Source organism: Lacerta agilis, chromosome 16 (genome assembly GCF_009819535.1).
Source record: "Lacerta agilis isolate rLacAgi1 chromosome 16, rLacAgi1.pri, whole genome shotgun sequence".
Classification (NCBI taxonomy): Eukaryota; Metazoa; Chordata; class Lepidosauria; order Squamata; family Lacertidae; genus Lacerta; species Lacerta agilis.
In genome coordinates this window covers 13,592,688-13,609,097 of record NC_046327.1, presented here as the reverse complement: position 1 = coordinate 13,609,097, position 16,410 = coordinate 13,592,688, and the positions used below count along the sequence as shown (strand labels likewise).

The window sequence follows — 16,410 nt, the reverse complement described above, 5'->3', positions numbered from 1 at the left end:
GAATTAGAACCGGAGCTCGCACGAACACACACAAGCAATTGAAAAAGGTACAATCGTGAAAAATATCCACTATGAATCCCAATTAAGTGCAGATATATATTTAAATATAACAAATAAAATAAAATAATTGAAGGTGTGCCAATTGAAATACATCTCCCAGACAAGGTATTCAGTGTTAGTATGGTGTAAGAACAATAAATAATGTTTATGTAGCAAAGCTACAGGGGTCCACCCATTCTGCAGCTGAGATGGGAAACAGGTGTATTCAGTGAAACTCCCAGAGTGAAAGACACTTGTAGTGACGTTTTTACAGGTTTCCAGCTTGTTGGGCTTCTAAGGAACTTTGAAGTTTTAGAGACAAACTCCTTGTGAATGGATATTAAAAACCCTAATTAGTTATCAGACAATGTAATTATCCGGAGTGCATTTTTACAGGACAATGTAAATGATACAAGATGGGGCCGGGGGGGGGGGGAGAGACACTAGGTCTTGGTCTTCTAATGAAACAGTCACACGCATGTTGTATATGAAAAGCATTTAAAAGGATGTAATGGAGAGAGAGAAAGGCGATAAACAGATTAACTTTCTCAAAACATTTGATTGTATTCAAAATTTATTTTTAAACAAAAAACAAGACAATGATTTTAAATAAACATGGTATTCTTAACATGTTGACAGACAGTTTAAATTAGCCATTGTGAACCGTTGCTCTGTTCTGTCACAGTGCCGTACTACAATATTTTCAAAGTATTTCCATTTCATAATCAACCCAGATTTCTTATATAAGAAATCAAGTTGTTCATTTGAGTGAAGCATCAGTTTCCTTTAATTATAAAGGTTTCACTAATGCAAACACACACATATATATACACACACACACCTATTTGACACAATTCTTCATAGTGACAACACACACGCACGCACACACACACACACGCTGAAGTCTGTCAGGCCTTTTTGGTTTTTCTGTTACACTGCTGACATGGTGATTAGCATCAAGCTAGACCAGCTAAGCTTCACTTTAGCAGTATAATGGATGGCATCAACCAAACTTCACACAAAATAACCCCACACAAACGTTATAAGCAAAATTAATCAAGACAACAGTGATAAAACAATGAAGATGACAAAAACGCAACTTGAGTGGGTCATAACCAGACTAGTTTGCTGTGTGCAGCCTTCCTCGGGAATTTCTTCCCAATTCACATGTAAATAATGGAACACACATTAAAAAGCCTCTGTTCGTGGAAATAAGATGCCCTTCAAAACATATTCTGTAATGTCATAAGGCAAATAAAGAGAATGCAGGGTGAAAGGTTTTGGTCTAGGGAATGTTTCATAGGATCTGTCTACACACAAACATGCGCGTTCACACACGCACATTATTATATTACACGGTGTGTGTACAGGACAGTTAAATGGACTGGCTCAGTAAACTGGAAAAAATGTACTTCTATAAATGCTCAGAGTTATTGCTAATATGCTACAGAGTAAGCTCTTTGTCACGGAAGTACCAAAACTTAGGATTTGAAGCTGCCATACTGGAATACGCATACTTTTATGGTGACAGCATGACATGCCCATTTGGAGGAAAAAGCAACATAAATACGGTTATAAAAAGAAAACAATGGCTTATGTTGTGCCCCTCTCCATTTTGCTTTGCAACCAGAGTCTGTTTTAAACAAGTCCAGTTCACCACATTAACAGCTACCCCACAGTGAAAAACAAGCCAACAGGAGGAAACAGGGTAAGAGACAGCATGCATTTACAACTTGCTTATAACCTAGTCTTTTCAGTTGTTACAACTTGAATATAAAAAACCCAATTGAGAGACCAGATTAACTAAAGGAAGAAAAAAAAAAGCCTAGAGCGGACCTAGTTTGATAGTTAAAGCTTACCATTCCATATCAGTAACAGCAAACTCACCTTGCATTTTAATATACTGACAAGTATCTATTGCAATCAGAGATTTAAGGATGACTAGTGTAAGAGAGAGACCTATGCCCACTTTAAAAAAAAGATACTAAATACCTGCATCATGAAATTACATTCTTAAGAAGACAGTGTGTAAGAAAATAGCTCGTATGTGAAATGTTTCTGAAATGCATTCCCCCTCTCCCCATAACTATCAAACGTTCACTCACACAAAAACAAAAACGGGGAAAACCACCCTTTAAAAAAAGTCAAAATGGGAATGAAGGAGATTAGCTTGGCTAATTACGGCACAGTGATTAAAAATGGTTCAAGACAGAACCAATTAGAGTTGGCCAAAAAATGCCCTCTAGGCATAGCTAACCATTAATTCATCCCACCCACAACATCAAACTCTGTCCACTTTTGGCTCATTGCAGCGAGACCAAAGTTGTTTAATATATATATATATCTATATACATACACACACATAGATACAAATTTCCAGCTTCAACTTGTAAGGCCTAGTTACCTATTTATACTTGCTCCGCAGCAACTACAAGAGGTAGGCATAGATCATCTAAAAGGCTTCTCTCCTTGTGCCCTGCCACTTGTGCTTCCCAAAGCTAACTGCACTTACATAAAAATGCTGTTAGCCTTTCAGCGGATAAAATCCAGTGGCCAGAAGGCCCTTGGGGACAGAGTCATAGCTGCGCTCTTGCACAACTCCCTTTCATTTCCAGGGGACTAGTGTAGAACTTATTCCCAGTGGATTATGTCCTTTGATTAACAGAGAGTAGCTTTTACTATACTGAAGGATACTGTCTTTAGAACTTGCTGCAGAACATTCCCAAGAAAAATGAATCCTGAAACCAATTCTCTTGATTTGATTTTGTACATAAAAACAAGATACCATTTGGCCAAGACTACAGATGTACTTTTTCACAGATGCAAGTGCCATGCAAAATAAATTAAAGAACAGATATGAAAACATACAGGTAATAAAACTATTGAAGGTAGATTTTTGAAAAGCATTTTTATATAAACATAATTTATAATACTTTCTTTTTTTCTCCTTTTTCTTTTCTCGAAATACACAGTCACAAATCTGTGGCTATACATCCAGAATTTCCTCTGCTGTGCCCCCACAGCGTAATCTGTAGCGTCCTGTCCTCCAGCTAATAGTAGGATCCCACAAGGCCGATAGGAAAATGTATATTGTCATAGACTCTCTGATGAACCATGCCACCGCATAGTCAAGTTTTGAAAAACACAGAGCACCGCCCTGGGGAATAGACAAACAGATGTTCACATTTAGTGACAATGCCAACAACTAAAATAAATAATTATTTAATGAACATAACTTAATCAAAAAGAACATTACTTTAACATAGAAAAACTTAAGCAATTGCTCTTTAGCTCTGCAACACTATGGTGCCACTATTCCATGCAAAACCCAAGCCAACACTTGAGAAACATAGGCTGGTTCACACATCACACTAAGCCAAACCATGGCACAGTGTGAACACATGGGCTCTGGAAGAGGAGACTACAATCACAGAACTGTAGAGTTGAAAGGAACCCAGAGGGTCATCTAGTGCAATGCAGGAATGTCAACTAAAGCATCCATGACAGACGGGCATCCAACCTCTGCTTAAAAACCTCCAAAGGAAAAGAGTCCACCACCTCCTGAGGAAGACCATTCCACTGTCAAATAGCTATTACTATGAGAAGGTTCTTCCTGGTGTTTAGTCAGAATCTCCTTTCTTTTAACTGGAATCCATTGGATCGGGTCCTAGCCTCCAGGCTGGAGAAAACAAGTTTGCTCCATCTTCCATGTGACAGCCCTTGAGCTATCTGAAGATGCTATCATATCTCTTCTCAGATTCATCTTTCCCAGGCTAAACACACCAAACTCCCTCAACCATTCCTCATAAGGTTTCCAGACCCTTGATTATCTTGGTTGTCCTCCTTTGCACACATTCCAGCTTGTCAATATCCTTCTTAAATTGTGGTGCCCAAAATTGGACACAGTGCTCCAGGTGTGGTCTGACCAAGTGAAAATAGAGTGGTACTATTAATTCCCTTAACGCCACACTAGACACTAGACTTCTGTTGATGAAGCCTAGAATAGCAGTAGCTTTTTCTGCATTATAGAGTTGACTCATGTTAAGCCTGCTAGATCCTTTTCACATTTGCTACTAGCAAGCCAGGTGCCCCCCCCCCTTATATTGGATACACTGTCTTCCCTGGCCATTCTACTGCCACACTGTTATGGCATGGCTTAATATGCTGTCTGAATTTGTCTGCCGGACAAATTATATGCTGTAACCCATACAATAAATTTTGGCTACATCTCATAGTTACTCTGGAGAACAGTAAACCATGAGCTTAAATTTGGATGACACACTAACACAATCCATGGCTGCACAGCAACGGAACGGCAGCGGAGGATAGCAGCCGCCATCTTCTCTCTCAGTTCCCACACACTTACATGTTTCCAGTAAGCTATGGTTTGGATGAGCATGGCATGCAAATCAGGCTAAACTCAATTCGATAAGGAATCTTTCCAAGGGCATACATGAATTTCATATTTGATGCTTACTGGTTCTCCTTAGGAATAAACGATTGGTTTTTCTAGTTCAGAACTGTTCACTCTGAGTAGAGAAGGTCTTCAGAATGCTAAACACTAGTCTTTCAATCCTGCTACCAGAGATTCCTCTCAACTGGTGATAAAAGAAACTGAATTTGGCACCTTCTGCATGTACTCAGAAGTAGAAAGAAGGACTATGGCTACTCAGAGCAGCTAATCCTTTTATTGTTAGCTGAAGGTGAAGACAACAGGTGTCCATGCAGTTTTTCTAGTCAAGTAATATATAAAGCAGAGAGAAAGTAGCAGAAGAAGAAGTAACATCCCAGAGGGGTATTGGCATAGTTGAAGAAGGTATTATGCTTTCAACACTGTTTCAGTGAGGCGTGCCAGCAAATTAATTTATCACTCTTGAAGTTTAAATATAATCTTGTCTGTCTAAGGAGCATACCATTTGATCAGCCAGCCAATTCATTCAGTGAAAGCATTAATTACATAAGAGGCTGTCAGTGCAGTTTCCTCCAAGTGATGTCAGAATACAGCTCTCATTACCTCTATACACAGCTATTTACAATAAGTCTTCTAATCAGGTTGAAAAAGTTCTAACACATTTTTTTAAGTGTTATGTCAATGATTTCAGTTAATTTAGAACAGTACACATGTTAAATATAACGCTCTGATCAATACAACCTACCTGGACACCCCTGAGTTGAATGTAGTCAAATATAAACCATGCCAAACAGTGACACATAAAAAACACCATTATATCCCATCTGAACACATGGTGAACTGCCCATCCAATTATCAAGCTTGCAACAAAGCACTCTGATATCGGCTCACAGATTATTGTGGCTGGAACCATGTTGATCCGTAGCTTGGCCCATCTATAATTAAAAAGGGGGAAATGTATTTTAAACCTGACAATACTTGTCAAGTTATATTAACAAGATGCTATTTTATTTAAGATCATTTATAGAATGCCTTTCCATTTCAAATACCAAGGTTGTTAACAAAATAAAATCAACACAATGCAGCAATATACAAACATATCCAAAGTTCAGTAGCATTAGTATGAATAATCACTGCCCAGAAACGTCTGCGTGAAGAGTTAGTTTTTTACCAGCCAGTAGAACACCTGCACCTTATTTCCCCATTGCATTTCTGTGTTTAGGGACTGAAGGTGATAGCTAACCTAGTCTTTGGCATGCACAACACAAAAAATATCTGGGATGTGGAGACAAGCTAGGGAAAATGCTGGTACAGACTGCTAAACAAGTGAAGGAAACAGCTGGAATTCTACCACGTTGAACATACAATAAGGACTCAATATGGAAGGAGAGCTACTACAGTATTTGAAAGTTGTTGTACTACCTTATACTCTTTGAGCAGGTCTTCAAAAAGAATGAACATTGTCTTTTTGAATGCCAATGTTACATAGGAAGAAGTGAGAATAATAACTGAAGAACCAACAGGAGACAAATGCCCTGGTTTTGTTTGGTTTAATAACTGTTAAAAGGGACTTCGGCTGCAATTCTACACACACTTTCTTGAGAAAAATTCCCACTGAACTCAGTGGGACTTGCTTTCAAGTATATTTATTCTATTTAGAAGACTTCTCATAAAATAATTTATTCAGGAGGAGCATAAAAACCCACTACAGTATAATAAAAGCACAGTCAACATAAATACCCAAATGCAAAACTGGCATAACAAAGCCAGCCAACAATACTATATAGAGAGTACAAAGATAAAACAGCCCTCAAATACCTATGTACACTAAAACCACCAACAGCAGCACAGGATTGAACACAGCATCAAAAGATGTTAATGCAGGTGCCAGCCAAGCTTCTCTAGAGAGAGCATTTCAGAGTTGTAAGGCCATCATCAAAATGCCTTCTTTTTGTGTCCATCCTCTGAGCTTCAGACTGAAAGAGGCACTACAGGTAGGTACATACAGGAAGTACTGAGTTCCCAAACAGTGAAGTGTAGGTCCAAACCAGCACATAAACTAGGCCCAGAAATGAATCAGATGCAAGCACAGGCAAGAAAGGACCAGTGAGATGCATTCATCATGCCTGCTCACAGGTAACATGCTCACTGCCATATTTTGCACCAGCCAAAGTTTCATATAATACATTACACCAATCCAAGCCATTACCAAATCAGGTATGATGTTAGGTATCCACCCCTAAATAGGCTTCAAGCCGGGATACCAGCCTAAGATGAGGATACTTGAGTCTCTAATGACAATAATGGAACCAAGGACACATGAGAAGGTATGCGCCTGATATTTCAGAGAGGGTACAACTCCTCCAGAAGAGGTTGAATCCCACTCATGCTGAGTGGGAAGCCCTTTATTTATCATGGGTGAAAGCAACTTTATTAAAATGTGTTTCACTCCTAAGTAGCTGCATGACCCAAACACTTTTCTCAAGGTAAGGTAAAGGTAAAGGGACCCCTGACCATTAGGTCCAGTCATGGCCGACTCTGGGGTTGCGGCGCTCATCTTGTTTTATTGGCTGAGGGAGCCGGTGTACAGCTTCCGGGTCATGTGGCCAGCTTCTGGCGAACCTGAGCAGTGCATGGAAATGCCGTTTACCTTCCCACCGCAGTGGTACCTATTTATCTACTTGCACTTTGACGTGCTTTCGAACTGCTAGGTTGGCAGGAGCAGGGACCGAGCAACAGGAGCTCACCCCATCGTGGGGATTTGAACAGCCGACCTTCAGATCGGCAAGCCCTAGGCTCTGTGGTTTAACCCACAGTGCCACCCGCATCCCTCCACATTTCTCAAGGTAGACATTTGTAAAACAGATGCTTTCCCCATTTTGTCTTTGAAAAGCCTCATCTCTTTTGAAAAATAAGAGGGTTGAGAAGAGTGTCCTTTAACTTATTGCTGTCTCTCTCCTTTAAGCTGATTCATTTCTATACAGTGAGACTTTGCAAGATGGCATAGGTATATATCCACTTTTTTCAAGTGAAAATACAATTCTGGCTATATAAGCTATATAAGGACTGGCACTGTCTCCGAACTAGTGGTAAAAGAGGAAATGGTCATTATGATACACAGCATAACTATCTACAAATTAGGTTAAAATGGATTAAGATAGATTATATAATCTTGGCTCTCTTTTGAACAAGACATCAAATGTATTTACCCAAGATCTAGTAAACTAAGAAAACTGATCACTTTGACAATGTCATTATTAGGAGTGTGGAACAAAAACAAGGTTACTTCCAATGTGTGAATCACTGTAATAGATCAGGCAGGATAAACTATTTAGAATAGATGGCACCACCATCTATCAATGCACTTAGTTGAAGAAGGCACAGTTACCTCTTCAAGAAATAAGTGATTTCCTCTGTTCTAATTCTTGAGAATTGTTTACAAAATAAACTAAACAAGGGCTCATTAATGAAACTGAATTGATTTATCATGAGTTTAATGACTGCTAAAATTTTAATCGCACTATATTGAGAAAGGTAGAAAAACCACCAGGTTGGCAGTCGGAAATTGAAATCTGATCGTATTTATATACCAATACCAAGCCTTCCCATACTCATGTAGCCATACCACCACTAATACATAATAGAAAAGTACTAACAGACTCAAGGTAACTCTGACCTATGCCCAAGTACAGAAAAATCTGCCAGGAAAAAGCTGAGGGGAATCTCAAAGACCTCCGAATACCAGTTGCTGGGAATCGCAAGTGGGGAGAGCACTGTTGCACTCACATCCTGTTTGTGGGCCTTCCCATAGCCATCTGGGGACCACTGTGAGAAAAGGATTACGTCAGGCTTTTGACCTGAACCAGCAGAGTTCTTATGTGTGTGTTTTTTTTTGGGGGGGGGTGACAACTGGGTGGCTAGGAGGGACATCAATGGAAGAATTAAATAATTAAACGTAACCAAGATCAGACACAAGTCTTTCCACACAAACACACACCCAAAATGGATTAAAAAAATGATGTCCCAACGATGACTGAGCTTGCTCAGGGAGCACAGAATACTACCTTGTTTAGGAGGAGAAACGTGGGGCAGAAATGTGGGGCAGGGAGAAGGAAGTGGCTGGAACCTTGAAGAGAAGCACTCCATGCTGCAACAGTTTGTGATTACTTTGCATTACTGTTTCAAACAATCTCTTGTTCTATATTGCTTTTAATGCTAATTCCCACATAAAACGTGTGAAATAGTAAACTGGTATTTAGCACAGTTGCAGATTGGATCAAAACTATGTTCTACAATTGTAGATACCAGAAAATGAAATAATAAAAAGTTCAAATTTTTACCTGATCATTCTGGATTGAAACTGGGATATTGAATAGGAACCAGAGTTCTGCATTGCAACTTGTGTGGCCATTCCAAATTTCCATCCCCTGAAAATGAATGCACACCAAGAATGTAACCAAGATAACAGGCAACAGTTCTTGTGACCATTTTATTTCTGTACACTTGTCAAGGACAAACACTAAATTCATTTACTGAATACATCTCTTAAATGTTTATTTCAGTCGTTAACAGTGCTTCTGAATGTAGCTTACTACTCCACTACTAGGGGTATGCAAAGATCAGAAGATTCTACTTGTATCTCTAGTTTGGGGAAGCTGTCCAATTTGTTTTGCAGTCACTGTCTGTCCTTTCAATTCAACTTATTATTTGGGACAGAATTAGATCTGCTAAAGATGAATTTGTTCTCCTTCCCATTCACTATAATGGAGAATTTATAAAACAGCTATAACTTTTCTTTTCACAGCAGCAGATATATTTTGCAAGTGTAGCAGCCTCTCCAAAGCAGATTTAATCTGCAAAGTTGTAAGCAGATACACCCAGGAGTTTTCTGTTGAGCTCAGTTCAAAGTGCTGATGATGGAATTGGGTTTGGCCAGGGAACCAGATGATTCTCTTCCTCCACCCCGTGGGCCAAACCTGATAGGTGGGTGAAGCTACTCACTTGCCAGTCACCTGACTTTTTTGAAATCAAACCATGTTGGTAAATGCACAGCCTCACAAACTGCTTTTCAAAGCACTCTGTAAGTTTGCAATGGTCTCCACAAGACCCAATAATTAGCTGATTGCAGTGGGTTTCGCAAGACCCAGCAAAGTGCTCTGCAAAACTCCATTGTGGAATGCTTTATCAAGATGTGACATTCAGCTGATTGTTGAATGTTGTGAAACTAGTTTCAAAGCATTCTACAAAAACAATCATCTGATTGTAGCACCTTTCACATGGGCACTTTGCACATGGCCTGGTGGGCCAAATAAGGCCTGCAGGCCAGAGGTTTCCCACCTCTGCTTTAAAGACATACAGTCATACCTTGGAAATAAAACAGAATCCGTTCCAGAAGTCCATTCAACTTCCAAAACGTTCAGAAACCAAAGTGCGGGTTCTGCAGCCAATCAGAAGCCACGGAAGCCCCATTGGATGTTTGGTTTCCAAAAGAACATTAGCAAACCAGAACAATCACTTCCAGGTTTGCGGTATTCAGGAGCCAAAACGTTGGAGTTCCAGGGCGTTCGGGATCCAAGGTACGACTGTATATATTTTGAAGTTAGATGAAAGTTAGATGAAAGAGTACCTTCACCTGTGTAAACTATCCATATGTTAATATTAGCTTTGGAGGCTCCGATTATAGGGCTGACAGCAACATCAATTTAAGCTGGCAGGCAGAAGAGAGAAAGTCTTTTCAGCTCTTGTTCCTTGGTTACAAAACTCCCTCCCTGCTGAATTATGTGGCCTCTTCTGTAGAACTGTTTAAATGGGCTTTTAAAATGCATTTGCTTGTTTGTCTTGAATGTTTTAATTGCTGCTGGTTTTGAAACTGTTGATATGTTTAAATTATTTTTATATGAACCAACCAGAACCATTTGCTACACTATTCAAGAAGTTCATAGAATTATAGAATTGTAGAATTGGAAGAGACCCAAGGGTCGTCTAGTCCAACCCCCTGCAATGCAGGAAACTCAGCTAAAGCATCCATGACAGATGGCCAGAGGGTGAACTCTTTCTTATAAATAGGTTTGGAAGAATGGTTCACTAGCTTCACTGAACATAGAATCTTTATTTAAATAGCTTACAGATTAGTATAATCAGTTTAGCATTATGTTGATATGAGTCAATTATTGCTCTTTCACTCCCTTTAACACTGGTAACTGTGCTCCATTGTACTACTTAGGCTTCAGAAGTCACTGGGTTGTATTCAAACAAATCATATTCAACAGCAGACCTGCTGAAATCAATGGACAGGTTAATCACGGCTGTTCAATTTAATGGGTCTACTCTTGAGAATGGATACAATCCAATAGGCATGAACCACACTAACGTGAAGGCTGTGAGTTATGGCTGGGCTTGACTACGTATGCAAAGAAATTTAAGCAAAGCATGCAGTCAGCTTGAAATAATATACTCCAAGGAGAACTTTATCTGAATATCATCTTACCTGTCAGCTATCGCTTTGGCCATGAAGTAATCCTCAGCAATGTACTGTGCAAAAGCTATAAGTCCTCCAGCCTGGTCCAAGACATCTTTTCTCATCAAGCAAGACATTCCTGTTACACATTTGAAACCAGTTACATGGGCAGAAATATATGTCCTTGGATGGGAAGTGCCAAAATATACCTGTTAAAATAAAAAGGCAGGGCTATGTAATCATCTATGGTTCTCCCCTATCATGGCATTTCTCTTTAAGACTTGCATTCTTTGCTAACCAATCATTATGAATTTTAATCAGTGCAGAGATAGATGCATCATTAGTATGTAATTAGCATTATTAGCCATCTTGAAATTCTGCAACTGTTTGTAAAGTTTTGCTCTGAAAATAAACATATTACCCTTATGCAACCATTTATAGCTGTAGTAACATCTGCTGCAAGCACTGCAGGAATCCCAAATGCAAATTTCCTTATTTAGGAAATTTCCTTCTATGATCCATAAAGCTAGAGCATCCAAGATCTATCACATGCTAAAATGGTAGTTATAGATCTATGAAGGTCAACATTATTCAGACAGGATAGAAGCTGTAGCACCTGCTACAGTAGCCTGAGAGTATAATTTCTATAACAAGAGTTTTCTAGTAGAAAAAATGGAGAAGGATGACAAGGGATCAGATGAGGAAAAGAGGTATGATGGATAGAGTTGGATGCAGACAAGGAAAGAAATGCCTCAAAATGTTTATTTTCACTTAGTAACATTCATCTGAAATTACACTAAACAATACATTGTTTGACGTAAATCGTCAGGTCTGAAACAGGCTTTCCATGGCAAAAAGTGTTAAGACATAAAAGTTTGAACAGCAACACAAAAAGCAATGAAGCATCAAATCAAGCAAGCCACAAATGCCCTGTGATTAGACTAGCAGCCACTAAAGAAACTTTGTTCCTTTACTGCTTCATGCCACTGCACATAAATTAAGTCTAGTATATTTGCCCCTGAGCAAAATCTCAGTCATGTCCACAAATACAACAATTCATCTAAAGGAAATGTTACAGGCTTTGTAGTACTAACTACCAGTAGATCAGAATTCAAGAGTTTAGACTAAAGGTCTCTCACCCCATATATTGCTTAGACAAAAATACAGGCTGCAGAAGAGCAAAACAAACGACATGTGGACAAGAGAAAAAAGATGAATTCAAATGAATTTCTCACTTAAATGTCATTTGAAAGCCCAGATGAAAGGGCTGCTGCTATTATCCTTTTTCTATATGGAATTGTAAGCAATAAAAACATTTCAATGTGTTTATTCTTCAATAATAACAAGTAATCTGGAATTCTGTTCTGCATTACAATAGACGACCAAAAACCTGTTATTAGTCATGCACATTTTTCCTACTCAAATAGCGGTGTTTCTTCTATGCTTTTTGAGCTTGAAAATGTGACCAACTCATGGAAATTAAGTACACAAAATAGGAGGAGTGGAATAATTTGGAAAGAAATGAAGAGGACAAAAAGAAACTCACCTGTTCTAGAGTGGCAGCAAAGCCCTGTCTATCTGCAACATAGGGCAGGCCATGGACCAGTCCAACTTTTTCAGTCATTTGATTGGCCATATCAGTTAGTGTATCTGGCGTTACTAAAAATGAAATGTGACTTGTGGTTTACATCCATGGATTAATGTTTTTAAAAGCTTATGGATTTACATCCCAATTGTGTCTCTCAACTGGCAGAAAGCTTCTGTCCACAGAATGGTAAAGGAAGCCATTTTCAGCTATTCCCCATCCCTAAATTTGCTCTGAAGGGCATCCAACGCTCTGCAGAAGATTTATGGGGGCGGGGCACTCAGGGGAGAAGGGAATTGCTTAAAGTGGCTTCATTCCCCATTCTGCTGATGGAAGATTTACCGTCAGTTGTGCAACACCACTAGATACAAACATTATATGTATGGTAAAATATTGGTCTTCTCAATAATATCCAAGTTTTCAAGCAGCAGTAGACTATTACATACTGTTTGCAAACTAGTAACAGGAAAGAGTGATAATTTCAAGAAATCCTTTACTCTTTGTTTATAAGTTGGTTACAATATTCTGAATATGAATATTAGGTTGAAATCATGGGGTGGGGTGGGGGAATACTAGAATCAGGGCTGAGACCTGAATTCTTATCTCTCCCGCCCACCTGTCAATCACCCGACATAATAATGTCAGGCAACAACTTCAAAAGGGATCACTCTTGGCATCAACTACTGATCAGTGCTGACAGCATGCTGCTTCACAGGTATGCTGTCAGCACCAATCAGCTGACTGACAGTGCACATTTAAAGGACCTCTTTGAAGTCCATCCTCAGGCACAGTTTGGATTCAAACTGCATCTGCAGACAGACATTTTCCTCTGTTTGCAGGCACGGTTTGAATCCAAATTACAGTTGGAAATGGACTTTAGGGCAAGCACTGATGATCAACTGATCTGTGGAACTTACAAAGCCCTGCTCTGCTTTTTGTAAGCACTGCCAATCGCTGATCAGCACCACTTTAGCCCATGTTTCCATGTCTCTATCTGCCCACACCTCAAATCCAATATGACATCAAGTGTAGGGCAGGTGAGGAGGCATGTGGGCTGGAGGTCTTTCCCCCACTGCAGTGGAAGATAAAGACAGCCATTACAGGCACTTCAATTTTAAGAGTAACAGGCAAACTCTAAAATTCAAATTCAACTGCTTAAAGTGTTGCTCAGGCCTGGAAGTGTTGGATCTAGAAGACTTTGTCAGATAGTTGGTTAATTCATGATTCTTCCAAAGCTCTGGCCAGCCTACTGACACCTACCATAATGAGATCTTGATTGAAACAGCAATAGTAAGAAAGGAGGAAGCTTGCTGTTGATTTCTGAGATGGATTTCAGTATCCCAGTAGCTATACAGCAAAACACTGGGCCATAAAAAAAACATTTCACAAGATGCACCTGCTACACTAGATACAGCAAACATAAGGTGCAAGATGTTCTACTCTAATGCTGAGTCAAGAAAATGTAGTTTCATTACTCAAGTTTCATCCAAGTGTAATACATAGAGCAAAGCTGGCAGCAGAACTAATCCATGCTCTGAATTGAGAGAACTTATTTTCCATTTACATGCCATTCCTTATCATGGCTAAAGTCAAAATATTCTAATCTTAACACAACTTCACTTGTTCACATTGGAACCATGCTATTATTGCTTTTCCCTGCCCCTTTCTGTCTATGCCCTACTATTGACCAGTTACTTTGAAATCTGAATTCTAAATTCTGCTGTCTTTTTTACCTGTCTTACTTTACTCTGTCAAGTGCTATGTGCATGGATAGTGTTCAAACAGCAGCAACATCTTTAAGAGCATGTAATTAGGAAACATTTTTTTTAAAAAACCTACTACTGCTGATGGTACACACTTACCTCTTATACCACTATCACAGATCCATATGAGATCATACTTGGCAACTTCATACGCTGGCATTAAATTGTTGATCTTTGGGTTTATTCCAACCTTCTTCCCACCTGCAAAATAGAAAATTTTAGTTATTTGCACAAATCATGAATATGTTTTCAGAACATACTGCTCAGTAGTGCAGTGAGGGCTGAAAACTACGGGTGAGGTTGGGAGCCCTCATAAATTACCACCTGGAGTATGGCATATGGAGACAGCAGTAAACAGGCTCTGCACCAGCAGCTCAGCTGACACTAGGGCCCACCAGGGCTACAGCATCCTTTTATTCCCAAGAGTGGCTGGGGAAACCCATCCAGATGGGCGGGCGGGGTATAAATAAATAATAATAATAATAATAATAATAATAATAATAATAATAATAATAATAATTTTATTCTCTCATAGTCAGAGGCAGCGGGTCAGCTACGTACAGGATTACAGGTGCTTGTTTCATTCTTTTTGCTTTAAAATATACCACCATTTTCTGCAACAAAATGGTGCTTCTTCTCAGGTAAGCATATTTAGCATCAGGCAGTGCTTTTTTTCTAAAAAAATAAAAGTTTAGAGGCACTCTCATTTTCCTACTCATATTAAAATACTGCCCCTCAATGAGGCCAAACTTAGTTTCACAAAATGTTTAGGGATATGCGTACCCCTGCATCCCCCCAGAAAAAAGCACTGGCATCAGGGCACCAGAAGCAAGTTCCAGGAAACCAAGCAAAGGGCCTTCTCGGTAGTGGCGCCCACCCTGTGGAATGCCCTCCTATCAGATGTCAAGGAAATAAACTACTATCTGACTTTTAGAAGACATCTGAAGGCAGCCCTGTTTAGGGAGGTTTTAAATGTTTGATGGTTTGTTGTGCTTTTAATTCTGTTGGGAGCTGCCCAGTGGCTGGGAAAACCCAGCCAGATGGGAGGGGTATAATAAATAACAACAACAACCATTATATTTCTGTAATCAAGATGGTGTTATGATTTAAAATGTGAACCTTTCTCTTTCTTTTAACAGGGTTAGCTAACTGTTTTATATTTCTTTCTTTCCTCTAATATAGGGTGGTGGGGACATGGTGAGAACAGAAATGTTAAAATTGTGCTTCACAACCAAACTAATTAATATATATGGCTATCTAAACAACCACCACCCAACAAAGCCATTAAGTCCTGGTTTAAAATTGCATAGTTTCACCAGTGATACTACTTTGCAAACAAAAATGGAGATGAAAGGATACTTCTCAGCTCAACATTAAGGTGCTCTGCTATCTGACCAGGTTCTCAACCTTAATGTTATGTTTTGATCTAGCTGAGGAGACAATAGTAGGTCAATTTCTAACATCAGCGTAAAGATGGGTTGAGTAAGACTGGGATTGGGAATCAGTGATAGAGCTCTAGGATGTTTTCATAATCTGCAGGCAGATGTCTATGGATGCCTGCAGCAGGCAGCACAGGGACATAAGCATGGATAAGATAGCATCTCGCTAAGTGCATCCACATCTCTTAAATGGTGCTCCTGTACAAATCAAGCCCATCATCTTCTATTTACTAAACAGCTCAGTTGATAATACAATAAGCAATAAGGGGCACGGTCAACTTCTCTATTTTGCCACTAAGTGTATTTTGTTGGAAAGCTGAGAATAATGTCATCCTTTATAGCAAACATGTTTGCAAACACGTTTACTGCATTTCCACAGCTGATTTCCACATATACTTGAAAGACATTTTACAAGAGGAGTGGTTAGAGAAGAGAAACTGCAGATCAGGTTCCCTCCCTTTCCCTTTACAACAGAGAACTTGCTGATACAAAACTTACACAAAAACTAAAATTTAAAGAAAAGCAGCCATTGTCAACACAGATCCAGAATTGTTACTGCTACATGGATGCTTTCCTGAAAACTCAATTTCTTTTTAAAATTGTTTTGTACTATTTTAATTATATAATTGTACTTTATTGTTGAATCTCACTGTGAAAAGTCCTGGAATATATTGAAGGAAGGGCAGTATACACATACAAGAATGGATGGATAAATA

At 39.2% G+C, this 16,410-nt stretch overlaps 1 protein-coding gene across 1 annotated transcript in view; it reads right to left on the bottom strand.

Moving 5' to 3' along the window:
- Positions 1 to 595: 595 nt before the first annotated feature.
- UGCG (UDP-glucose ceramide glucosyltransferase) overlaps positions 596 to 16,410 on the bottom strand; it is a 30,384-nt gene continuing 14,569 nt past the window's right edge. Inside the window, exons 4-9 of the mRNA XM_033172816.1 lie at positions 14,355 to 14,456; positions 12,454 to 12,566; positions 10,938 to 11,116; positions 8,791 to 8,877; positions 5,196 to 5,385; positions 596 to 3,196 (exon numbers count right to left, since the gene is read on the bottom strand). Coding sequence (XP_033028707.1) covers positions 3,026 to 3,196; positions 5,196 to 5,385; positions 8,791 to 8,877; positions 10,938 to 11,116; positions 12,454 to 12,566; positions 14,355 to 14,456 — 842 coding nt within the window. The 3' untranslated portion in view covers positions 596 to 3,025. The remainder of the gene's footprint in view (positions 3,197 to 5,195; positions 5,386 to 8,790; positions 8,878 to 10,937; positions 11,117 to 12,453; positions 12,567 to 14,354; positions 14,457 to 16,410) is intronic.